This window comes from Macaca thibetana, chromosome X, assembly GCF_024542745.1.
Source record: "Macaca thibetana thibetana isolate TM-01 chromosome X, ASM2454274v1, whole genome shotgun sequence".
NCBI lineage: Eukaryota > Metazoa > Chordata > Mammalia > Primates > Cercopithecidae > Macaca > Macaca thibetana.
Genome location: NC_065598.1, coordinates 7,238,142 through 7,265,677, shown reverse-complemented (window position 1 = coordinate 7,265,677; position 27,536 = coordinate 7,238,142). Strand labels below are relative to the sequence as shown.

Below are 27,536 nucleotides of genomic sequence, written 5' to 3'. Positions count from 1 at the left end.
TAGAAAAGACCTGTGTATTTCCAATGTGTGGAAATACGAAATGTACTTTTTGTCTCCTCACTTGCAAAGATAAAAAGGCATTTTTCAAGTGGATAGATTTTGCTCTACTTTCAATTTTTCTTCTTAATTAGATTGTAGGGAGGGGACGCTGAAAGGAAAGACGATAGAAACGATTCTTGCATCGGTTTCTATAAACGAAAAAGTATTTTAACAATGAAACCTAAGTAGGTAGAATCCGGTTCTTGGTACTTGGTGTATGTGCTAGCAAGATTGCATGAAGAAACAAACGTTACAAGAAGAAGTGTCATCCTGCTAAGGGGAAATTTGTTTCCCGTGCTCAGCCGTGAGGCAATCCTTATTCTCCTGTCTGGCTAATTGTGACCTCTCCCTTTGACCTCAACCCCACGGGACCCCACTTCCCTCCCTCCCCACATACCACGTATTTCTTCCTTCTTTCCTTTCTCCCTCCCCACACACCTCCTCTTCCTCCCTCCCCACACCCCCCTCTTCCTCCCTCCCTCCCCACACACCACCTCTTCCTCCCTCCCTCCCTCCCCTCACCCCACCACTTCCTCCCTCCCTCCCTCCCCTCACACCACAAGAAAGTCCCCTCCCTCCCTCCCCTCACACCACCTCTTCCTCTCTCCCTCCCTCCCTCCCCACAACCACCTCTTCCTCCTCCCTCCCTCCCTCCCCACAACCCACCTCTTCCTCCCTCCCTCCCCTCACACCCCCACCTCTTCCTCCCTCCCTCCCTCCCCTCACACCACCACTTCCTCCCTCCCTCCCCTCCCCTCACACCACCACTTCCTCCCTCCCTCCCTCCCCTCACCACCACCACTTCCTCCCTCCCTCCCCTCACACCACCACTTCCTCCCTTCCTCCCTCCCTCCCCACACACCACCTCTTCCTCCCTCCCTCCCTCCCCACACACCACCCCTCTTCCTCCCTCCCTCCCCCTCCCCCCCTCACACCACCACTTCCTCCCTCCCTCCCTCCCCTCACACCACCTCTTCCTCCCTCCCTCCCCTCACACCACCACTTCCTCCCTCCCTCCCCTCACACCACCTCTTCCTCCCTCCCTCCCTCCCCTCACACCACCTCTTCCTCCCTCTCTCCCTCCCCACACACCACCTCTTCCCCCCTCCTTCCCCTCCCTCCACACCACCACTTCCTCCCTCCCTCCCTCCCCTCACACCACCACTTCCTCCCTCCCTCCTTCCCCACACACCACCACTTCCTCCCTCCCTCCCCACACACCACCACTTCCTCCCTCCCTCCCTCCCCTCACACCACCACTTCCTCCCTCCCTCCCTCCCCTCACACCACCTCTTCCTCCCTCCCTCCCCTCACACCACCACTTCCTCCCTCCCTCCCCCCCTCACACCACCTCTTCCTTCCTCCCTCCCTCCCTCCCCACACACCACCTCTTCCCCCCTCCTTCCCCTCCCTCCCCACCACCAGAGAACACGGAGTCACTGAGATCAATTTGCAACACATTCATTTTATTGTCTTCCCCAGGGGCCACCGTGCTGGTGAGATCTCTGAGGTCTGGCGACTGGAACTGAACTTAGTCGCTGCTCAGGGAGATGGGGGAGTCGGTGGCCGCCCCCTCACTCAGTGGCTCCTCCAGCTGGGTCTCCTGGCTCAGGGGGTCGTGCTGGGTCCCCTCGCTCACTGGCTCCTCGGGGGGCAGCTCGTGCTGAGGGAGCTCCTGGCTGGGCTGGTCACTGGGGCCGGGGGCCGCCGGCCCGCTCCCCGCCTCAGGGGCCGTCGCCGCTGCCGCCGCCATCTTGCTCGCGGCCCGTTTCTTCCCGCCTCTCCCTCCACGAGCTGCTTTTCCCTTCTTGGCCGCCCTGGTAGCCTGGAAGGACAACAGGGAGATGCCAGAAGGGCTCTGGTTGAGGGAAGAGGATGGAGGAGGCTGGGAACAGGGACGTTTCCTCAGAGGCGGGCGGGCGGGCCGGGTGGGGGCTGTGCCAGGGGAGGCCGGGAGAGGATTCTGGTGAGGAAGGAGGCGAGGGAAGCCGAGGAGGAGCTTGGGGGGGTCCCTCACCTTCTTCTTCGGGCTACTGGAGCTCTGCTGAGAAGAGGACTTCCTCTTTCGGCTCTCCTTGGTCTTGGCCGGGGATCCCGAGGCTCTCGGCTTCGGACTCATCTTCCACAGCTCAACGTCTCCCAACGGTCAACCGCGGGCTGCCCGGGGTCCCCGTATATACCCCTCCCGCGGTCTCGGGACAATGAGGCGACCACGTCCCCGAGCTGTGATTGGTCAACACCCCACTACCCGGCCAATGGGAGCCCTGGGCGGGAAGGGAGGCCTTCGACGTCACAAAGCACCAGCGCGACCTGACTGAGGGAGGTGGCGGGGGAGTGACATCTGAGGAGGAAGGCAGGGTGCTCTGGTTGGAGAAAGGGAGATTTGGGTTAGCAGCCCTAAGGATAGTTCCCAAACTGACATGGCAGCCCTCCTAAACGCCCCATGTTCAATTTTAGCAGATCACGTGGCACGGGAGGATATTTCTGCCACATGGTTCCCCTGGACCCCCCCCCCCCCCACTCAGTGGTGCATTCTATTTCTCCACACCTGCCATCGTTACCCAGTTTCTGTATCACCTACCTGAAATCCCTCCATGCTAACTGGGACGGGTTTGGGGCTATATAAAGACGTCAATTGACCAGGCACAGTGGCTCAGGCCTGTAATCCCAGCACTTTGGGAGACCGAGGAGGGCGGATCACCTGTGTTCGGGAGTTTGAGACCAGCCTGACCAACCTGGAGAAACCCCATCTCTACTGAAAACACAAAATTAGTCGGATGTGGTGGTGCATGCCTATAATCCCAGCTACTCTGGAGGCTGAGGCAGGAGAATCGCTTGAACCCGGGAGGCGGAGGTTGCAGTGAGCCGAGATAGCACCATTGCATTACAGCCTGGGCAACAAGAACAAAACTCTGCCTCAAGGAAAAAAAAAAAAAAAAAAAAAAAAAAACTGTCCATCAATCATCCCTCTCTCCTACAAATTCCTCTGCTGCACCTTGAGGACCATTCACTTCTTGGATGCGATCAAAGAACTTTTCCATCTCACTTCCTTCTCCCAGTGTCCACATAGTGCCCCTCAATGTTTCATTCTCATGGTTTAAAGCACTGGCTTCAGGCGGTGAAGATCAGCAAACACACTCGCTCAGCTGGGTCTGTATCAAGCTGGGTTCCTCAGAGAAGGAGAAACTAAGCCAACAGGATATTTGTGTGTGTGTGTGTGAGTGTGTGTGTAATATATGTCATAAACATCTATTTACTATTGTTTGGTATTTATTTATGAATAATATTATATATATGATATGCTTTACTCTAAGCAATTGACTCACACATTCACACACTGTGGGGGTCTAGGAAGCTGAAATATGTAGGGCAAGTGAGCAGCCTGGAAACTAAAAGCTTCTGCACAGCCAACAATCAACAAAATGAAAAGGCAGGCTATGGTTTCGGAGAAACTATTTGTGAACTATATATCTAATAACGAGTTAATATCCAAAATATATAAAGAACTCAGACAGCTCAATAGCAAAAAAAACAAAAACAAAAACAAAAACAAAACAGTAGTCTGGTTTACAAATAGGTAAAGGACTTGAATAGACATTTCTTGAAAGAAAACCCACAACTGGCCGACAGGTTTATGAAAATGTGCTCAACATCGTTAATAATCAGAGAACGCAAATGAAAACCACAGTGAACTATCACCTCACACCTGTTAGGACAGGTATTATCAAAAAGTCAAGAGATAAAAAGTAATGATGGCAAAGGTGTGGAGAAAAGGAAACCCTTTTAGGGTGTGCAGAAAAGGGGACCTTTACAAGACAGAAATGTTATTGGTACATTATGAAAAACAGTATAATGGCTCCTTGGAAAATCAAAACAGTTCTACCATATGACCCAGCAGTTCATCTGTTGAGTATGTACCCCTCCCCCAAAATGAAATCCACATCTCATAGAGGTATCTCCAGTACTAATTCTAACTCATTCATCACACAGGAAATAAGAGTTTCTATTTGAAAACACTGTTGTTGTTGTTGTTGTTGTTTTCACCATCCTGGTGTCAAATACTTATCCTATTCTAGACATCTCTTCTTATTTCTTGCTTTGTAATAACCTAGGTACTACTACCCATTGACAGAACTAACTCGTTATTCCAACAAGAAATGAGAAATGTTGAGGAGAATGCAATGTTATACTTCTTGTCTTCAACTAGTTATTCTAGTTTTATGGAGGATTCTGTATTTAACTCTTACCCAGGTAACTCTAGTTACTGTATCCACAGTACCTAGTCAACAATCCTAAAAAAATAAGAACACAGAGTTGACTAGAATGGTTACTAAACTTTCTATGTTCAGCCAGTTTTCCTACTAATTGCTAGTTGTTTATTCAACTGTTTGCCTAGGTACCATTAAATGTCTAGTTTTATGTCACTAAGACATAAGAAAAAGTATTACAAAGAATATATTTATTACAGGTACTGGCTTCATCTAGTTATCTCTAGCCCAGGAAGAAAAAGTGATTTTGTGGGCCAGGCCCAGGATCCCTGTGTTGTGTGCAGCCTAGGGACTTGGTGCCCTGTGTCCCAGCCACTCCAGCTGTGGCTGAAAGGAGCCAACATACAGCTTGGGCTGTGACTTCAGAGGGTGGAAGCTCCAAGCCTTGGCAGCTTCCACATGGTGTTGTGCCTGCAGGTGCACAGAAGTCAAGAATTGAGGTTTTGAAACCTTCACCTAGATTTCAGAAGATGTATGGAAACGCCTGGATGCCCAGGTAAATGTTTGCTGCAGGGGTAGGGCCCTCATGGAGAACCTCTGCTAGGGTAGTGTGGAAGGGAAATGTCAGGTCGGAGCCCCCATACAGAGTTCCTACTGGGGCACTGCCTAGTGGAGCTGTAAGAAGAAGGCCATCATCCTCCAGACCCCATCATGGTAGATTCACTGACTGTGGGCCTGGAAAAGGCACAGACACTCAACGCCAGCCCATGAAAGCCAGGAGGAAGGCTGTAACCTGCAAAGTCACAGGGACGGAGCTGCCCAAGACCATGGGAACCCACCTTTTGCATCAGCGTGACCTGGATGTGAGACCTGGAGTCAAAGGAGATCATTTTGGAGCTTTAAAATTTGACTGCCCCTCTGGATTTTGGACTTGCATGGGCACTGTAGCCCCTTTGTTTTGGCCAATTGTCCCCATTTGGAATGGCTGTATTTACCCCATACCTGTGCCCCCACTGTATCTAAGAAGTAACTAGCTGACTTTTGATTTTACCGGCTTATAGGCAGAAGGGACTTGCCTTGTCTCAGAGGAGACTTTGGACTGTGGACTTTTCGGTTAATGCTGAAATGAGTTAAGACTTTGTGGGGCTTGTTGGGAAGGTATGATTTGTTTTGAAATGTGAAGTTTTGGAGGGACCAGGAGTGGAATGATATGGTTTGGCTGTATCTCCACCCAAATCTCACTTGAATTGTATCTCCCAGAATTCTCATGTGTTGTGGGAGGAACCCAGGGGGAGGTAATTGAATCATGGGGGCCAGTCTTTCCCTTGCTATTCTCATGATAGTGAATAAGTCTCATGAGATCTGATGTGAGATCCAGGTTTCTGCTTTTGCTTCTCCTCATTTTTCTCTTGCCACTGCCATGTAAGAAGTGCCTTTTGCTTCTCACCCTGATTCTGAGGCCTCCCCAGCCTTGTGGAACTATAAGTCCAATTAAACCTCTTTTTCTTCCCAGTCTCAAGTATATCTTTATCAGCAGCATGAAAACGAACTAATATAATACCATAGGTACTTTAGGGGAGGATTGAGTGGAACTGGACAAATATGTCCAGGGTCCTCCAAGCTAACTGCCAGGTCATTACTAGAGTGCAGGTCTTTCCTCATTCAAACACAAACACAGACCAGCAGCATCACATTGACTGACTCGAGAGAGAGAATAGACAGAGACATCCCTGCTCTTTTACTCAGGTCCCAGAACAATCAATTCCACCACTGGGAAAAATTAAAGTGGGTGTTTGTTTTCTGTAGGTGCTGGTGTTGTCTTTTTTTTTTTTTCTTTTTTTTTTTTGCGTTGCATTTGCAGCTTTTTAAAAATTATCACCTCCTTCGCCCTTCTCTTTCTCTTCCTCCTCCCATACCTCCTCTTCCCTCACCTTCTTCTTCACCTTCTCTCTGTGTCTCTCTTTCTATGTGTGGTGGCAGATAAACATGAGAGCTTATAACAAGGGGCATATATAGGTCTGTCTGTCTATCTATCTATCTATCTATCTATCTATCTATCTATCTGTTTATCAATCTGTCCTTAAAGATATGTATATCTCTAAAAACTTAATTTATAGATGGTGCAATAGCCTTTATGTGTCAATATTATATTTTTGATCATTTACTCACGAACTTAAGTGGGTTAAATACATGACTCTTAAAATCTGTATAATACTCTTTTTTATGCAGGGTCCATGATGTACCTACCTATTTTATATGATTTGGCTCTTTGTCCCCACCCAAATCTCATCTTGAATTGTACTCCCATAATTCCCACATGTTGTGGGATGGACCTGGTGGGAGATAATTTGAATCACGGGGGCAGTTTCCCCCATATTGTTCTTGTGGTAGTGAATAAGTCTCATATGATCTGATGGTTTTATCAGGGGTTTCTGCTTTTACATCTTCCTCATTTTCTCTTGCCCCCACCACGTAAGAAGTGCCTTTTGCCTCCCACCATGATTCTGAGGCCTCCCCAGCCATTTGGAACTGTAAGTCCAATTAAACCTCTTTTACTTCCCAGTCTCGAGTATGTCCTTATCAGCAGCATGAAAACAGACTAATACACTATTTATTCTTATACATGGGCTATTTTGATCTTTTCCATTTTCTAAAATTAAGACAGGATTGGATTTAGGATGCTTCTTTGACATGACTGTGACCCTGCATGCTGGTTAGCCAGAGCCTGTGGTATGTGACTGTGAAAGAAAAGCTCTTAGTTTCATGTAGCAAGAACAAGAGTTGACTTAAAATCAGCTACTCAGAAAAATAAATACATCAAATAATCATCCAACTGTGTATCTGGAAGGTGTCGAGAAAATCCGTAAAATAATAATATTATCATTGTCATTGTGACCAAGATGGAAGAAATAAGACTGGTTTGTACACAATCAGACAGGTTATATAGTCTCACTTCAGTTGAAGTATGTTTTTTCAACATGATCATATTTCAATGCTGCATGACCATTTTTAAAGCAGCATTTACTCTGAATAAATTTGAAGACCTCTCATCATTTTAACCAGTTTTATATATGTTGACAATCTGGGTAAGAGTTGTCTATGATCAGGAGAAAGATTTGGTGGGTAAGAAAATCGTGAGGCATATTTAGAAGTTGGAGAGGAGAAATTCAGATTCTGTGACCTGTTAGGTCTGTTTTTAATCTATTTCTGAGTCATCTACAATTTTGATGATCTTTTGGTTGTTCCCCCAAATTCATCAAGTGAGCTCACCTTTTAATTATTGTTATCCACTGATCCAAATCGTTCAGAATATAGTTTTCGCATTTATTTATGTTTTTACTTTTGTGTCCTTTTGTATCCTTTTTCTTCATAGGTCTAATGAGTCGTTGATACTGTACTGTATGGATGTACTGTACTGTATGGATGGCTCTCTCTTTTCACTGTATTATCTAGAAATGAAATACAATCCATGGCAGGAAGCACAAAGAGGAGTTTGGCAGTTAGGCCTCCTTATGTCTCAGAATTGTGTCCTGAGAAACATAACTGAGAAAATGGCTTCTGGACACCAGAGGACACTTGAGATTCTCAGAGACAAGGCATGAACAGTCCCAACAAAAGACTGTCCTTCTCACTCATTTGATGTTTGTATCAGCTGAAAACCAAAAGATTGTGAAGCAACACTGGAATGGAGACAAGGCACAACATAAAACATAAAGAATACATGAAGACAAAGTCCATCAGAAAACCCTGAAGAATTTGGTACTCCTGAGTGTTCATATTGAGTAGTTTGGGAAGCTTGGGCTGAAAATTTAGGTCAACATTTGTGGATGGCTATATATATATATATATATATATATATATATATATATATATATATCCTTTACCTATGAACTCATATGGGTTGAAAACATGACTTGGCCAGTAGTGGTGGCTCATGCCTATACTCCTAACAGTTTGGGAAGCAGAGACGGGCGGATTGCCTGAGCTCAGGAGTTTGAGATCAGCCTGGGCAACATGGTGAAACCCTGTCTCTACTAAAATACAAAATATTAGCCAGGTGTGTTGGCATGTGCCTGTAATCCCAGTTATTCGAAAGACTGAGGCAGAAGAATCACTTGAATCTGGGAGGCGGAGGTTGCAGTGAGCTGAGATTGTGCCACTGCACTTCAGCCTGGGTAACGGAGTGAGACTCTGTTCAAAACCACCACCACCACCAACAACAAAAACATGACTCTTAAAAGGTGTATAATTCTCTCTTCATTATTTACCTACATAGGTATACTTTTTGCTGAGAAGAGAAAACATACACATTTATTCCTAGGGGTGAATCTTTTTCCTTACCCTGATCTCCTGCTATTTCTCGAATTAAAATTCAAGGAATATTGTGTGGGCTTTTATGAGTAACAGTAGATGCAATGTGCAATAATTCATTTGCAAAATTATAAAAACACTACCCAAATCGACACCTCTGTAATACGTTTCTCTAGAGAAGACAAGGATATAACATCAAATTGCCTCTCAATGAGTGTATACGCGAAGGCCCAAGAAGTGTGTATCTGCAATGCCCTGATAAACTGTTGACTTCAAAAGGACTGCACACAGTTTGCTCTCAAGCATCAACAATCAGAAGTAAAGCACTTGGCCTTTTTCAGAGTCTCCAGATATTTCTAGCGATCCAAGAACCACATTTCCTGTGCAACAATAGTCCTGAATCTTGCTGCTGTTTTTGGACCTTTTCCTATCTGGTATTTGGGAAAGCAGTTTGTCAGGGAGGAAGGAGAATGACAGAGTAGACATTGAGTACCTCTATATATCTCATAGCCCCTATCGAGAGGCTCAGTATAAGAGTTAGAGGGGTGACTCATTCCTGACAACCTCATATGATTACAGGAGGGCCTTACTTCCTTCTTCTGAGGCTGCCCTTCCTTATTCCATTTGATAGTCTCTGCCAGTGCTAGAAAATTAATGATAGTCACCCAAAAGCTTCCCCTGTGTCTGAACGCAGAACATAATTAGGACATTATCATCATCATCATCATCATCATCATCAGATAAGAATTTCTGGTACCATCAGCAGCATAGCAATATATCCTTGTCCTTTTCTGATACACTGAAAAAATCAAAATGAAATGATTCATACCTCACACTCCGTTTAAGCATGGCCACTGGAGCCCACATAGCATTAACTTCAAGAACAATGATAGAAATGTCCTTATGCAAAGCACATCTCACTCTGTGTAACAGTTCAAACTCCATAAATGTCAGCAAACTGCCTTCTGGGAAGAACGGATAAAAAAGGCTAAATTGCTACAAATCTATGCCCCCGAAAGAGACAATAGGAAATCATTTTGCAATAGCCAAGTGCACAAAATATAATATTATAAAATACGGAGCTGGAAATCACAAATTGGAAATAAAAATGGGGACCTCAACCCCTGCAGAAAGTGAGATAATCAGCTACTATATAATGACTAAGAAAAAAGGGGAGAAGAGCTACAATTTACAATAATAACAAACCATTATTCTGAAGTGAAGTTGGAAAGATAATCTTTACAATATGGAGAGAAAGATGGAATTAAACCAATGCTACAAAATGATTTGTTCATATCTGAAGAGGCAGTGTGAGTGAATCATGTTCGCACAAACACTTTATTTTCCCATGTCAATAGAGTTATTGCATATGAATTTTCAATTTGTTCAAAACATGATTTTATAATTTTAAACAAAGAGGCAATTTTAGCAAAGCAGGATATGAAACATGTCTGGGATAAGTACCCTTTTTGAGAAAGAGCTCAGGCTTTTTCCTATTCAATAGTGATGTTTTAGACTCATGGTCTCTCATGAATGACTCCTTGTAGGGGGCAGGGGGATGGATAATCATTCAAGTTAGAATTGTTAGTTCTGATACTGGCAATAAGTTCGGGTTGGGTTTTGTAATATCTTCCATCATTTATATCGCTTACTTCTTTTGGAAGAGCATTTTCCTCGATAATCTACTCACACCCTGCATCTCGTCCAGCAGCAAGTTTTCATCTGTGTCTTGCAAATGTGCTATGAATCTGATGGCTTTGGCCCATGTCTGCTTGCACCTCCTGTCTGAGCCCCTAGGCCATTCTGCTTTTCTCACAATACCCCTTCACACCACCTTCCACTTGGTAACCGGAATGGTCCTATAAAATTGTAAATCAGGCCTTCTTATTGAGAGGCTACTAACCTGTCCATCGCTCTCCATCTAAAGTAATGAAACCCATCTTTTCCCCATGGTACATCACTTTTATCTCTCTGAGTTTTCCTCTTACAACTCTCTCTCCTCCTGTTCATTATGCTGTGAACGCACCACACCTTTCTAGAACCTTTATCTCAGCAGTTTATCTTGCCAGTTCTTAGTTGCACTGCCAGAAATACATACTCCTCACATTTATTTTTCATGGTAGGTTCCTTCTCACCACTCAATTTTCTGCTCACTTGTTGCATCCACCAACTTATGCAGCTGTACCTGCCCCCAACTTACCCGTTGGCATGTTACTCTTTCCTTTTCTTCATAGAGGCTCATCTCATCCAATGTCATCTTCTGTTCCATTACCCTCTTTCATTTTCTTCATTGTTCCTAATTTTAACCAATAACAGCTGTTTTAGTGTGTTATGTACCATCTGTCTCACACCGATTTAAGTATCAGCTCCAGAAGACAAAAAGCCTTGTGGTTTTGTTCATTATTCTCTTTCTAGCACCTAAAACCACTCAGAACCCAGAATGCAATCTTTAAGTGTTTGTTGAGTTAATGAATGACTCCATTCCTTGGTGTTTTCAGGAAACAGGACAATAGACAGGCAGCCAAGCTAGGATCTGGGAGTTGATGCCCTGAATTTGCTCCAGTGCTGTCTGTCCCTTCCTGGCATTGCTGTTAGAAGCTTCTCTGAAGTGGTTATTGCGGCCAGCAGCACACTCCCCAGGCCCTTCAGAATGGCCCCAGCTAACTTGCTAGCAGTTCCCATTAGCCATCCTGAGCCAGCACCGACATTTATTTACTCACCACTCAGAACCTGTGAGTGGTCATTATTTGCCTTTTTTTTTTTTTTTTTACCCAGTCCTCTGTGAAGCAATGACTATGGCCATGTGGATGAGATAGCAACAGCAAAGGTGATGCTTCCATGAGGACATATCAAATACTGCATTGCCCAGGTGTGACTATCAAGAAATAGTCCTAGCAAGCTGCAAGTCCTCTCTTCTTTCTTTTCGATGTTGCCAGGAGGATGGTGTCCTTGGTGGTGGTAGGTATGACTCATGGTACACGGTGGTATGTGTGAGTGAAGGTGTGTGTGAATGTGTGTGACCCTGTGTCTGTATGCCTGTGAGTGAATTTGTGTGAGTACGTGCATGACTCTGTGTGTGTGGGTGGGAGGAGGGCTTTGCTGCTGATGGAAGAGAGCCTGAGAGCACACGGGACAGGTAGGTGAACTGAACTTTCATTCCTGCTTGCCACTCAAGCATTTCTCTCCTTCATATGGGAGCGAACAGGACATTTTGTTACTGATTGGAGATGGCTCACACGCGAAAAACTGGTTTCCCCCAAAAAATGTTTATAGTCATGCACTGATTAATGATGGGGATACATTCTGAGAAATGTGAGATTGGGCAATTTTGTCATTGTGCAAACATTAGAGAGTGTGCTTGCACAAACCTAGATGGTATAGTTGACTACTCACCTAGGCTATATGGTATAGCCTATTGCTCCTAGGCTACAAACCTGAACAGCATGGTACTGTACTGAATATGGAAGGCAATTGTAATACAATGGTATTTTCATATCTAAACATAGAAAAGGTAATGTGTTGTGCTACAATATTAGTAGGTGATAGAATATTTTCAGCTCCATTATAATCTTATAGGACTACCATTGTATATGTGGTCCATCATTGATCAAAATGCCATTATGCTGTGCATGACTATACTTTTGTTTTTCATTTCAGTCATAACAATACAACACCAACAACAATTATAATGATAAATATCCATTTTCTGCTTACTTTTGCCAAGCACTTTTCTAGGAAGATTACACATGTTAATTTACTTAATTCTTGTAGCACCCATGGATTAGGTATTTTTCTCATCATTAGTGTTTTGTCGATGGAACAATGGAAGAACAAAAATAATTTTGCAATATGTACGTTGGCAAAATTGATATGCATGGAAATATGACTTGCAGGACTGATTTATAGCACACCCATTTGGGATAAACCTTTGTCTTCCCACAATTATAGAGAAAGAAGAAGGGCATTTGATATGGAGTTAAATGGCATAAATGGCCCTTGACCTAGCTGACAAAAAGAACAACTCTTGCCCCTTATTAGGATATCACTTTCAGCCTCAATTTTCTCACTATGAAATGAGATTAGCGCCTGCCTCACAGAATATTGAGGAAATTAAATGAGCAAATGTATGTGAGAAGACATTTTAAACTGCAAGCACTATATTAACATGATATATTTAAAGCACACCATCAACTGACAATTGCCTGGGTCCTTTAGCTATTTGGGTCCTTTAGCTATTTCAATGTAATTCACCAGTATAGGTTTGTAGAGGAATATGACAAATGAAGATTGGTGTTTCAGAATTATCTAATCGTCATCTCTAAAGATACACTCTTGCAACTACATGTAATGGAAACATTTACTTCCGCTCCCGTCCCTTCAATTATGATAATGTCCTCTGTAAACTTCTCCTGCATATATTAGCTAATATATTTTCTGATACCCATTTCAGCCCCTTGGAGAAACTCCTCTTAGGATCCTTTCAAGCATCCTAAGCCTCCTAGACTTTTTGGCTTCTTTGTATTTCATTTGACGCATTGTTCCTCTTTTATTGTTTTTAATTTTCATCACCTAGACACAGCCTTCACATAATCATCTTTCATGTTTCTGAATACTGCTTCCATTCTGATGGTTCTTCTTTCCCTTTCCTCACTAACTATGGACCTCCTTAACATTTTGACCTAAGGAGCTCACTTATCCACTCATGCATGTGTCTCTTTTCAGAGATCTAATTAGTTTTTAAGATGTGCTGTGGGCGGTTCTAGGCAAAATTACATCAGTGACATTTTACATCTTCTCCCTCACCTCTCTGCCTTTTCTCAGTGTTGCCCAATTGCCTGTTTCTCTGATGCTCTTATAAAGTTCCAAGTGTCTCAGGGCCCCCTTCCTGTACAACATGCAGGATTTTCTGGTAATTTTTTGTCGAATTCCATCATCAAATCTTAGCATTTCTGAGCTTACTGCATTGTCAGGGGGTAACAACCAAACTAACGAAATCAAGATTTTACAACATTTTTATTTTGACCAAGCCCGCTCCTGCTTACATTTAAAGAAGTAGATAAATTCTGAACAAGAGAAGAAAGAGAGTGAGAAGAAGGAGGGGAAGGAGAAAAAGCAGAAGGAGAAAGAAGAGGGAGAACTAAGTAGAAATCTGGGAGGGTTTTGTTAGCTTCAGGTTGCATCACAGGGATAGATGCTAAATCATTTAGAGCACTTAAGAGATTTTCTTGAATGTTTATAACAGGGTAGAAAGTTCTTGTCCAGGAGGAGATCCCAAGTCTCACCAGGCATAAGACCTGCTACCAGAGGTGTTGTCTAATCTAATCTTGCTTTGAAGGGACTACTCTGATTTATTTGTATGTTTTAATAACTTCAAAAAGATGTAATGAACATTTCTTTTTCATTTTATGCCTTGCCCCTACTTTTTTTCTTTTTTACTTTTTTCTTTTTCATTTGTTTGTTTGTTTGTTTGTTTGTTTGTTTTTGAGACAGGGTGTTGCTCTGTTGCCAAGTCTAGAGTTCAGTGGCACTATCATAGCTCACTGCAGCCTTGAACTCCTGGGCTCAAGTGATCCTTCCACCTCAGCCTCCTGAGTATGTGGGACCACAGGCGTGCATCACCATGCCTGATTAATTTTTTAAGTTTTTTTTGGAGAGATGGGTTCGCCCAATGTGGCCCAGGTTCATCTCAAACTCCTGGGCTCAAGCAATTTGCCCACCTCAGCCTCCCAAAGTGCTGGAATTATAGGCATGAGCCACCATGCCCAGCCTCCTTCCCTCTTTTGCACACTATGAACCATTTACTAATCCATCCATCCATCCATCCATCCCATCATTCTATATATTGTCTTACCCTCATTCATTTGTTTAATAAATATTAATCGAGTACTTTTTCAAACCAGATACTGTGCCATGTTGCAGAAGCAGACCCAGTCCTTACTTACTGTTTAGCAGGAGAGAAAGGCATCACATTCAGAGGTTCCAGTAAACCCAGAGGTATTCACATAGAACCCGAATAACACTTTATAACCTCCACTCCCCTGTTCACTTCACTTCTGCATACAAAACAAAGTTTTCAGTAACAATCCATTGCCCTTTCATCCAGCATTGCTCTCTTTCACTAAGAAAGATGTCACAATAGTAAAGTGAAGTTGTGGGCACAGGAAAGGAAACAGATAACTCACTTATTGTCAATCATAAGTAGAGCCTGGCAAAGTGGTCTCCTTGCTGAACAGGCTTTAAAGGTAACATCAACCCCCATTTTCACCTAAAACCATGTGAAAAGCTGCAGTCCTACCCCAACCCCTGAAACAACTCTGGCAGTGTCCAAACTAATATCCCAATGTCTAGGACACCCTTGGGGGCTTAAGCCCCATGTCCGCAGCAGCCTTCAATCTGCAACTTTGCATTTAGCGATTGACTTGGTTTGCCCACAGACATCCTGACATCCATACCAAAAATATTAGACTGATAGTTTGTATGCTTTATTTACAAACCACCCCATGTTCCTTCAGCCAAGGCACACTGACCTCCTGGCAGTCCCGTCCACCAGAAAACATCCTCAGTTTTTGTTTTCCCTGTTCCTTCTGCAGTACATATATATAGTCCATAAACTGACATTGGAATTCCTAGTCTACTTTGCATGTAAATTCTTGAACATCCAAAGTGGCTTTTTCATTTTATATGCAACGAATCAGTAATAAAAGCCAACTTCTTTAATTCATTCACTGTATTCCTCTGGAGGGAAATGCAAGTAATAAAAATCATGTTAGGACAAGCATATTAGGTGTACTTCTCTGCTCTGAGGTACTATGCTTTTATTTGATTTACGATGAGCCTCAGACTATACAAATAGATGAATAGTTCATAGGAATTAATTCTCTTGTTGGTAAAATATTATTTTATTAAGTTTTATTGGATTTTAAACATTGTGCCGTTAACCAAAGGTGTATTAGACTTTCCCAAGTGGATGTTTTCTGTTTAATAAGTGAATTAAAGTTCAAAATAATAGATAACTTTAAAATACTTTTGAGTGCAAAAGTTTTGAGTGCAAAATTTTGTTGATTTAAATGGCAAGTTATTAAATGACTTATTATGTAGAAGGTCTTGCTCATTGAAATACCACCATATAGCCATAAAAATTCTAGTTTTAAATGTCAAAAGAGAAGGTGGACTCTAGTATAAATTAATTTAATCCTTTAGAGTCCATACAAATATTGGAAATAGCCTCCTTGTGGAACAAAAATCTTTTAAAAAAATCACACACACACAGAAATATATTTGTACTATATGTATGATTGTATGTACTGCATATATGTGTGTACACATACTACTGAAGAAAATCATATGTATGTATATATATTTGTACTATAGATATGATTTTTTAGAGTTATGTATGCATGCACACATGTTTGCATGCACACATAAGTACATGTACATATGTAAACACAGATACACCCACACCTACATATGGAAGCATTTGAACCATTGAACCTTGTACTATATACAGAATGCTATGTCACATTATTTATTTATTTTTGAGACAGAGGCTGGCTCTGTCACCCAGTCTGGAGTACATTGGTATGCTCTTGGCTCAATGCAACCTCCGCCTCCCAGGCTCAAGCGATTCTCCTGCCTCAGCCTCCCGAGTAGCTGGGATTACAGGCACATGCTACCACGCCCGGCTAAATTTTGTATATTTACTAGAGATGGGGATTTCGCCATGTTACCCAGGCTGGTCTCGAACTCCTGAACTCAAGAGATCTGCCCACCTCAGCCTCCCAGAATGCTGGGATTACAGGTGTGAGCTACCACACCTGACCCTATGTCATATATATTTAAATATAATTTTATACAAATTGACAAATATTCAGTATAAATATATTAACTATGTTAATCCTCAAAATAGGTATTAGAGTGAATTAATGAAAATATGGCCAGATTCCTTACTCTGGGGCAAAGAGCAAATGTTCTAATGAGAAGGATATAGGTCAATAGGGGGAGTTGTAATAACACCTGGTCATGCACATCTAGCAGTATATGATTAAAAACCATGGATTATCTTTGGCTTGGTATTTTCAACACAAATCTTGAGTAGGAAAACAAATTGCGAAATGGTGTGCTATATTTTCTTCCCTAGATTTCCAAAATAAAGCTCTTTATTCACATGCACTTTTTTTTTGCATTGCTTATGTTTCCATGGGTTAAAAAAAAAGTTTTCATCGAACCCTACTTGAGATATGATTAGGCAAAAAATTGTCTAGCAGTTTTTAGATAATCAGGAATAAAAACTAAACTCTTGAGACAAGTATTTCGATTCTTGTTCATTTTAAGCCTGCTGCCATTAATAAGCTACCATCTCAATTATGAAATGCATTTTTGGAACTTAGCAATGCTATCATAATATTAGAACATGTTATTAGTCAGTACGTGGAAGGGTGGTGGATCATTAAAAAAAGCCAAATTAAAGTCTTTCTTGGTTGACACATACAAGGAGCACATGAAATACTCTTAATTTAAAAAGAAAGGAACTTAGAATAAAATAATCAAAGAATGCCTCTAGAATTAACCTGAACTTGTAGCAAAAGCAAGGTTTGGATTTGCATTTCTATTCTCCTGCTTCAACTAATTATTTCTTCCTATAGGATGTAGAAAGCAATACTGTCCCTAAACTGTCATGGGGAAGATTTCAGCAATTTTAATTGAGATAATATTTTTAAAGGTGTTGATACACAGTAGAAACTCAGTAACTTTCTATTCCTTTCTTGCATGAAAACTGTGAATATCAACATTAGGTTTAGTATGCATATGATCTTGAAAGCCTCATTGGAGAGGGGCAATAGGGTTGTGCATACATATACTATCGCTTTGATCTTCTTCTCCAAGATGCAAACTGAGTCTGAGATTTTAAGAGATTTTTCTTGCATCCTCAGAGCTCCAACTTGGCCAGAACTCCTGACCCCAAGATCTAATACTCACATCACAGTGTTCTCCAGGAAAGACTAGAGCTTGGCAGTCCAGGCAGCCTAAGAAGTTCCTGCATAAAGTTAAGAAGTCCCCCATGGCTCATTATCACAAAGATAAGATCCTGCTTGTTGTACTCAGAATCAAATATATCCTCCTCAATCTTATGTCAGCACTTTTAAAGTTGCAACTGACAGCCAGTGGTATTCAAACTTTAAGATACCAAATAATCACCCCAAGTGCTTGTTAATAATAAGATTGCCAGAAGTAGTGCCTGGAAGCTTCCCCTTAAATAAGGTTGCCAGGTGATGCTGATGCCTTTATCCTAAGGGCACCATCTTGAAAACCACAGAGAGGTAGCTGTCTATGGAGGATATCTGCCAACACCCAGAAGTACTTCTGGTTTAAAATTGATGTCTCTCACCATTTGCATTCAACTAAGCCTTCTTTCTCTATTAAACAATTTTTTTAGTTAAAAAAGAGACCTACATATTGGTTAAAGAAAAATGATTTATGCATACCTATTTAGAGGCAGAGATTATATAGAAATCTGCCATCAGTATAGCATATGTCCATTAATTGCATTTTTCTACCTGTAAATAACATTATTCCAGGTTTGCTTCCCTAATCACCTTATACAAAGTTGCCCACATTCTCCTTTTACTCTCTTTCAATCTGAAATACATAACTTTTTCTTCATAGCGTTTAACTCCATTTAAAGAAATAATCTTTTGAAATATAATTTTGCTTGATAATTCTCTGCTCCTCACCGCAATTGAATGTAAGTTCTATAGTATCTGTCGACTTCAGAGCAGTGTTTTAAAAATCAGAAAGGTTCAATGAATATTGAATAAAGTTGAGGAGGGATGGAGGGAGGGAAGGAAAGAAGGAAAGAGAGAGAGAGAGAAAGAGAAGGAAAGAGAGAAAGAGGAAGAAAGAAAGAAAGAAAAAGAAAGAAGGAAGGAAGGAAGGAAAAAGAAAGAAAGAAAGAAAAAGAAAGAAAGAAAGAAAGAAAGAAAGAAAGAAAGAAAGAAAGAAAGAAAGAAAGAAGGAAAGGAGGGAGGGAGGGAGGGAAGGAAGGAAGGAAGGAAGGAAGGAAGGGAAGGAAGGAGGGAAAGAAAAGAAAGGAGGGAAGGAGGGAAGGAAGGAAGGAAGGAAGAAGAAATAGCTGAGTTATGTGGTCACTATGCTTAACTTAATGAGAAATTTCCAGGACTTTCCCCAAATTAGACTCCCACAAGTGGTGAGTAAGCATTCATATTTTTGACAACACTTGAAATTGTCAGAATTTTCCACTTAAACTAGACTAGTGGGTATAGAGTGGAGTTGCATTGTGATATAATTGACATTTCCCTGATAACTAATGATATTGAGCAACATTCCGTGTAATTATTGGCCATTTACATTTCTTCTTATGTAATGTGTCTTTTGCTATCTTTAATTGGCTTTTTTGATCTGTATTATTGAGTTATCAGAGTTCTTTATATATATTGAATTCCATTACATTATTAGATTAGTATTGCTAATGTTTTCTTCCATTCCGTGTCTGACTTTTTTGTGTGTATTAGTGTATTCCAGAGAAAAGTTTTTAACATGGATGAAGTCTAGTTTATCAATTCTTTACTTTTATAGTTTATAGTTTTATGTCTTATCCCCATGGTTGCAGATTTTTCTCTTATGATTTATTCCAGAAATGTTACTGTGTTAGCTTTTGTGTATAGGCCAATGAATTTATTTTGTGTTAATGCATTTGTAGTGAGATAAGGGTTGAGTTCTCAATACACACACACAGAACAAACATGTCCTTTAAAAATACTACAAGAAATAACTCTACTTTGCTCATAAATTTTCTAAGCTTTATGTTCCTGTGCTGTGTGAGTATATAACTTCCACTTAAATACATGTGTATATGTGATAAATAAATTTGAAAAGCATGAGTTCATCTTTTCAAGGAACAGTTCAAATGTTGCCCTCTTCATGTGGGTCCCTTTTTTATTGATGCAACACTTCCCTGCCTGTCCACTTAGCATCCACACATGGCAGTGCCTCTCCATTTCTGCTGTCCAACATCCAGATCACTCCCAAACCCCACCAGCTGACCAAGCTCAACCACTTTTCACCAATTCTACAACTTTTGTCTTCCACCTGGACTACTGGGTTGCGGTTAATTCTGCTTATTGGAGGTAGTTGTGCTCTAAGAGGTCATCACAAACACTGAATACGGAACCATTTCTTCTTAGAAAATTCAGGGTTAGGTTCCCATGAGCCCCAGTTTCATTTTCATCAACCAACCAATATATAACTTTGTTTTGGTTGTGTTTTCGTGCAAACATACTTTACTGGATATATATTGTTGATTCACCAACATTAAACTGACACCCAACTGCACTGTCATGCATGCATAAATGAGGCGTATCTAAGACATGTATTTCCTCTGTAAGGCAGGCACATCACAACTGCCTTGTGTTTGGGAACACTAGGCAGCACTTCAGCACTGCATTTGTGGGCCATTGTAAACAGCAAAAGCGCCAACAAAAAGCACAAAAATACAAACAACATAGCCCTAGAGAGACCACGAAAAGAATAGTTATTTACAGTATGAGAACTGAAACAAGAAGGCAGAGTGTCTCCTTACTCAGCCTCAGCTGGGAATGTATTAGAATATTTCACCACTCTGCACATGTCCACAAAAGTACAGGGAGTATTCATTTGGGGGTTACAAATAAACTGTAGCAACTAGATGGATTTACAAATACAGAATCTGCAGGTAATGCAGGTCAACTGCAGTGTTCTAACTGGGTCTCCCTGTTCCGATTCTCACCCAGGCACCACTCAGCAGTCAAAGTGACTTATACTCAATCCACATGAATGATTATTAGACTCTTCTGCTTGACACCTTCTAGTAGCTTCCCATAGCAATCAGGATAATAAAATTGAAGGCCCTTTTACTGCATCTGAATAAATGGTTTCAGACTCTGGCACACATATGTGCCACAAAGACTCACTTGGGATATTTCTCCAAAAGATCTCCCTCTCATTACTTCCCCCTTGTTGGTTACATTCTGACTTTCTGTTCCTCCAAGCCCCTCAAATGTCTTTGCATTTGCTCTTTCCTCATTCTCTCCTCATGTATTGCCATGGCCAACCACCTTACTCCATAAGATCTCAGCTTAAATGCCATCTTATTGAAGGAAAATTCAATGATAGTCTATTATCAGGGAGGAAATATACTTTTTCTCATCCTCCATAAGCTTAGTTGGGATGAATTCCTATAACAAAAGGCAAGTCAACAGAAGGAAAAAGGAAGCTGATTCGCTGTGCTGTTCACATCATGCAGGAGAAAGCTCAATGAAAGGTAACTCATAGCAGTGGATTAGAACTCTGGCTTACAGGATATCTTCCACCAAGAACAATGCAATGTGCAGAGAAATGGTAAGACAAAGGAAAGTGTTTTTAGCTTCCAAGGGACAGAAATGGTGGGAAGGTAAATATATTGTAAGAAACTTAATGGAGTAAGTTTTGTTTGCAGATATCTCTGATGCCATCTCTGGGCTGATAAGGTTTAGAGTCATCTCCAGTAAAGGAGAATCTATATTTTCTCTTTAGACAGAAAAGCAGGAGGACAGGGCCAGCATTTCCTTCATTTTCTGCTTTCTAATTACTTTTGGCTCATAAATAATTTTTATGTTAAAGAGGCATCTTTTGTGGGACAGATCCTGGTTTCCCTCACTATCTATGGTCACAATTCCTCTCAACTCTGTGCCCTGGCTGTGTTCTGCACTTTTCTTGATCTGAAAGGGTCTTGTGTGTTTGCTTGTCTACTGGTTATTGATGTGCACGGGGAAATAGAATTCCTGACAGCAGGATTCTTGTCCACTTTCATCCCTGCTGCATTTATAGCATGAAGAGCAACGCTCCTGGGACTCAGTAGTGTGCCGTACACATGCATTGAATGAATAACTTGGAAAGTACTCCTGTGTACTATTTTTATGGTACTAATTTATGTATTCGTCCCCATTTTCTCCCATTATAATGTAAGCTCCTGAGCAGCAGCAGTGACTTAGGCTCTGGCTTCACAGGAAGATTTTTTTTACTAAATCTCCCCTCCTTACTGTGTAATGTGGGGATGGCAGGATATGGGTAGCAATGAAGCCACACATTTGAATAGCTTTGGTATGTTATAAGCTAAAAATACATTTATCAAATAAGTGGTTTCAGATTCTGGCACACATGTGTTTTAGTTGTGTTTTGCTTCATAACAAATGATACTTAGTGGCTGAAATCAGCAGAGGTCTTTTTTTCCCCCTACATATCTGCAATTTGGGCAGGTCTCCGTGGGCACAGCTCGTCTCTGTTCCATGTGACAGCTGGCTTGCTAGGAGGATAGCTGGGGGCTCCATCATTGTGAGCCTGACGGCTCACATGTCTGGAGATTTTGTTGCCTATCCCTGAGACTTCAGCTGTGGCTGCTGGCAGGGGACGTGATGTGGGACCTATCTATATGACTACCTGGCTTCTCCAAAGCATGGTGCCTGCATCCCTAGGGGAGAATGCCACAAACACTGGGAAGAAGCCATATGATCTTTGAGTACCTCATGTTGGGAGACTTTCAGCATCACTTCCTTCTTAGACACATTGTAGGTAAGCATGTGTCCAGAATCCAGGGAAGGAAGCACTAATCCTACCTACTCATGGGAGGGCCATCAAAGACAGTACACCTCCATGTGTAGCAAGACAGTTTGTGTCCATCTATCACATTTGAATGGATCTGAATCTGGGGCAAAATGGTGTTACATGAATGCCTTTATTCTTTCATTTGCTTCTCCATAGTACGCATATGAGCATGTGTGTGCATATGTGCGTGTGTTTCACTCATGGAAGCAGCAGGGAGCAGAGGAAATAATTTTTAAAAACATTGAATTCCCTTGGACCAATGAGTTTTTTAGAGCAAGTGGAGGAGTAAAATGTAATTAATTACAGAATCGAATCTCAAAATAGAATAGGGCCCCAATAAGTAATAAATTTTCCCCAAGTCAGTTTTCTAGAAAAGTATACCAAAACATTGGTCATTGTAAGCAGTCCCCAGTGACTATTTTTGATATTCAAATCTGTAATTACAAGCCAAATACTGACGATTCCAGGAACGCTCTTGCCCTTTTGCTATTACGTCCACAGTGGAAGAGAATGCCAATGGGATTGCATCCTTTTGCTCCCACCTCAATAGGAGACATTGATCTATTTTAGTAAACTTTGTGTGTGTGTGTGTGTGTGTAGCTCATAATACTCACCCTTTGATGTCTATCTCTTTCCCATCTGTGTTGCAAATTGCCTTAGGCATTCCTTCAATGAATACTTCTGAGCTACTCTGTGTCAGGAACTGTATCAGGGTTTGGAGATACTGAGATATTAGCTATGGTATCTACCCTCAGGAGCTTCCCAGTGCAGTAGATAAGAGAGGCAACTGACTCCAAATCTTATAGTTCATTTTGAAAGGAAGATAACATTTTGTAAACTCCCAAGGAGTTTAACTAACTTAGTAGTGTCAGTTCCTTCACAAGGTCTGCATACCTGCTATGAAACCTCAGAAGCTCACTTAAACTTATAATAGCCCAGTCAATGTGAAACTTTTAAGGCAGATTATTCCCTCTCAAAGTGGAATCATTACAATTCATATGTGGATATACAAATAGATATTTATAGTGCATATATAAATGCCAACGTAGAATAATCAAAACTCAACAAATATACATTGGTATACATTTATGTATATATAATAAAACACATGAAGAAATTGGTGGAATTGGTCAATGTCTATTCTCCTAACACTCTTCTTGTCAGGGAAGAATGTATTACATCTGCAGGTGAATGTTTCTATGAAAATTTAGGTGGGTGGATATTTGGCTAAAGTTTAGCAGCTCTTATGCTGTTATGCTTTGATAAACCACCACCAAACTTCTAAATGAGCAGCCGCCTTACTCACTAATTGAATATTTTAACTTTTTTTCCTGTAGAGCTAGTGTTTCATTATATTTTCCATTTTCTGCCTTGCTTTTCATGCATTTAAAGTGCTGGAGCAGCTGTTTATTTGGAAAGGTTCCATTATGGCCATAATAATCTCCAACTAATTGCACATCAAATATTTATTTCTTGCACATTAAATTAATGAAGCAGTTTCAACAAGAGAAAAATTGGATCAGGATGGCAAACAGTGCCTATAAATTCATGAAAGATTCCCAGTTCTCTTTTGGCAGAATTCCTTTAATACAGATTAACAGTTTTTAAATGGAATATTTTTCTACTGTCTAGTTGTGACTTTTAACATATCCAAGCTTTATTGTGTAAAGTGCTTTTCTCTATTTGCTCTGGATATATCGCATTATATTTTTCAGAAACAAAAGCTAAATCAAACTATCAATTTTTAAATAAATTATTTGCATCTTTTTTTGCCTTAGATTTTATATAAATTTTTCCTATTTCTACCTTTTTTTTTTTTTTCTTTGAGACAGAGTCTTGCTCTGTTGCCCAGGCACGAGTACAATAGCATGATCTCGGCTCACTGCAACCTCCACCTCCTGGGTTCAAGTGATTCTCGTGCCTCAGCCTCCTGAGTAGCTAGAACTACAGGCACATGGCACCACACCTGGCTAATTTTTGTATTTTTAGTAGAGTTGTGGTTTCGCCATGTTGGTCAGGCTGCCCTTGGACTCCTGGCCTCAAGTGATCCTCCCGCCTTGGCCTCCCTAAGTGCTGGGATTACAGGCATGAGCCACCGTGCCTGGCCTAATTCTATGTTTTATACTGTAATTTTTTTTAGTGGGTGGACTTCAACTTATTTTCTATTTTATTTTAGTTTTTATTTTTTAACAGCTTTATTGAAGTATAATTGATATACACATAACTTCACATATTTAATCTGTATAATCTGATGCGTTTGGACATTTGCAAATAACTGTGATACAATCACCACAATCAAGGTAATAAACTGATACAGTTTGGCTATGTAACCACTCAAATCTCATCTTGAATTGTTGCTCCCATAACTTCCACGTGTTGTGGGAGGGACCTGGTAAGAGATAATTGAATCATGGGGGAGGTTTCCCCATACTGTTCTCGTGGTAGTGAATAAGTCTCATGAGATCTGATGGTTTTATAAGGGGAAACCCCTTTCCCTTGGTTCTCATTCTCACTTGCCTGCCACCATGTAAGACATGCCTTTCACCTTCCACCATGATTGTGAGGCCTCTCCAGCCACGTGGAACTGAGTCCATTAAACCTCTTTTTCTTTATAAATTACCTAGTCTTGGGTATGTCTTTTTCAGCAGCATGAAAATGGACTAATACATAGACAAACTGAACATGTTCCAAAGTTTCCTTGTGTTGATTGATAGATTGATTAATTTTGTGGTAAGAGCACTTAACATGAGATCTCCCCTCTAAACGAATTCTGAAGTGTACAATACCACATTGTTAACTATAGGCATCATTGATGTGCAGATCTCTAGAACTTATTATCTAGCATAACTGAAACTTTATACCCATTGAACATGTTTCCCACTCCAGGTCCTAACAACCCCTGAGTAGCTTCCATGAGTGTGACTATTTTAGATGCCTCATCTAAGTGGAATCACAAATTATTATTTGTCCTTCTGTGACAGGCTTATTTCACTTCCAAAGCAGATATACAAATGGCCAACAGGTATATTAAAATATGCTCCACATCACGAATCCTTAGGCAAATGCAAATGAAACTATAATGAGATATCACCTCACACTTGTTAGGTTGGCTATTATAAAAAAATGATAGCAAGTGTTGGTGAGGATATGAAAAAACTGAAACCCTTGTGCACTGTTGGTGGGAATGTAAGATGGTGCAGCCATTATGGAAAGCCATATGGAGGCTCCTCAAAAAACCAAAATTAGAACTACCATATGATCTAGGAATCCCACTTCTGAGTATATATCTAAAATAATTGAAACCAGGATCTTGAAGAGCTATCTGCAGTCCCATCTTCATAGCAGCATTATTCATAATAACCACAATGTAAAAACAGCCCAAGTGTCCAACAACAGATAAAGGGATTTAAAAAATGTGATCTATATACCCAATGGAATATTATTCAGTTATGAAAATCCTGCCACTTGTGACAATACAGATGAACCTGGAGGACATTTTGCTAAGTCAATGAGTGAGCTTTTAAGGCTTTGCTAATTAAAAGTAGCAGTTGGCTAAGGATTTATTCTGAACATTTATTCTGAAAACTAATTTGTACTTTCAGCTTACACTTTTTCTGTTGATACGGTCTCTGAAAAATCTCTGATACTATTTTCTTTTAGTCCTATTGCTGGTGTGTATAAAATAACTAATTGTTTTAGGAAGCAGTTTCAGAAAATAATTTCTCTAGGCAGTTGGTCTGTCAATGTTAAGGGCAATGTCTATGGATTTCTTTCATTGGAATAAATTATGTTACAATTTTACAACAGGGAAAACTTGCACAGTTGTCACCAACGATTATTGAATACTTACAATTCTTGGTAAAGAATACAGTTCCCACACAAGGCTAATGGTTGACCATTGAGTTGGTATGAGCCAATAATTATCCTTTTTTGTATCACCCTTTTGAGTAGGGTTTTGGCTTCAGTTACTTATGAATGCAACATAACTTACATTTGTTTGCAGAAAAGTTCTTTTGAGGTAGTTGTGATCTCCCTATGTTGTTTCCTTAAAACAGCAAGTTACACCAGTAACTTGTCCTCTAGGTGGGGCAGGATGGGTTTGTCTTTCTTCATTTCCACTCATTACCCTTTCTTGCACATGGTCTTTAATAGAGGAAAATAAGATGCATCACATATATGCTCTGAAAAGCAATCAACACAGCAATATTTGTTTTCTATATATTTTACTCAAAATAATCTGATGTGTCTAAATTTCTTTTAAAGACTCACAGATTCTGATTCTACCCCTTTCTCTTCAACGCATCCCTAGGACCAAGGGCAGGAGAGGCACAAGGGGCCATGCTAACCTGCAGAAGGGCTTTGTTTGGCCAGCCTGAACCTCATGTTTACTGTCTCCTCCACCTTCTCTTCTTCCTCCTCCTCTTTGGTTTTCTTTTCCTCCTCCTCATTCTCTTCCTCTTCCTTCTCCTCCTTCTCTTTCCCCTTCTCCTTTCCTTCTCTTTCTCCTTCTCCTTTTCCTTCTCTTTCCCCTTCTCCTTTTCCTTCTCTTTTCCCTTCTCCCTCTCCTCCTCACTCTTCCTCTTTCCTCCCTCCCCCCTTCCCTCCCTCCCTCCCACTCTTTCTCTCCTCCTCCCTCCCCTTCTCCTTTTCCCTCCCTCCCCCTACTCTTCCCTCCCTCCCTTTCCTTTCTCCTCCTTCTTCTCCTCCTTTTCCTCCTCCTTCTCCCCTGCCCCCATCCTCCTTCTCCTCCTTCTTGCAGTGGGCAAGCACTCTCCAATTGCAGACATCCCTAGTTCCCTGCTGTTCACACTCAGCCTGAATCATGCCTATGTGATAGCTGCCTGTCTCCTGCAGGCATTTGAATTTTCATCTCTGACTTAAATGATCATATGTGGCTCTCGTAAGATACAACTAAGAGGAGAAAGCGAAAATAATGTTGGTGATTATGACAGCAACTGAGACATGACACTGGGTACAACACTTACATGTATTTACTGAAGATATCATAGTGCAATACCACTGTTTTGTTATGTACTTACTATTTTGTTATATGCCACTGTCTTTATTTTGCACTATATTTTGAAATTTGCATAAGTTATCTTTTTTTAAGTCTCACGATGGTGACACGAGTTACGTATTATAACCCAAACACATAGAGAAAAAAGCAGAATTAAACAGAATTAGTTATGTATTATAACCCAAACACACAGAGAAAAAAACATCATGTATCCAAGTTGACATGGAAATTTTGTAAGGAGTAGATTCAGGATTGCAGCATGCTTGAAAATGGGAACAGCATGTTTTTCCTCTCCAAAGCACACTACTGAATATAATTTTGATGCT

General features: G+C 41.1%; 2 protein-coding genes and 2 long non-coding RNA genes across 5 annotated transcripts in view; 1 reads left to right on the top strand and 3 right to left on the bottom strand.

Moving 5' to 3' along the window:
- Positions 1 to 27,536, top strand: part of PNPLA4 (patatin like phospholipase domain containing 4) — a 235,979-nt gene that overhangs the window by 80,711 nt on the left and 127,732 nt on the right. The window lies entirely within an intron of this gene.
- LOC126946655 (testis-specific basic protein Y 1-like) lies at positions 1,489 to 2,917 on the bottom strand. The gene is given in 3 exon segments (XM_050777246.1): positions 1,489 to 1,614; positions 1,616 to 1,864; positions 2,057 to 2,917. Coding segments are annotated over 3 exon segments (384 nt in total). The 5' UTR covers positions 2,159 to 2,917; the 3' UTR covers positions 1,489 to 1,581.
- Positions 8,037 to 11,132, bottom strand: LOC126946658 (uncharacterized). Its single transcript, XR_007722732.1, has 2 exons — positions 10,759 to 11,132; positions 8,037 to 9,523 (listed from the first exon to the last, which is right to left on the bottom strand). It is a non-coding gene; the product is annotated as an uncharacterized LOC126946658 (long non-coding RNA).
- The window catches only part of LOC126946657 (uncharacterized), a 63,999-nt gene continuing 60,655 nt past the window's right edge, over positions 24,193 to 27,536 (bottom strand). The window contains exon 3 of the long non-coding RNA XR_007722731.1: positions 24,193 to 26,336. This is a non-coding gene — a long non-coding RNA (uncharacterized LOC126946657). The remainder of the gene's footprint in view (positions 26,337 to 27,536) is intronic.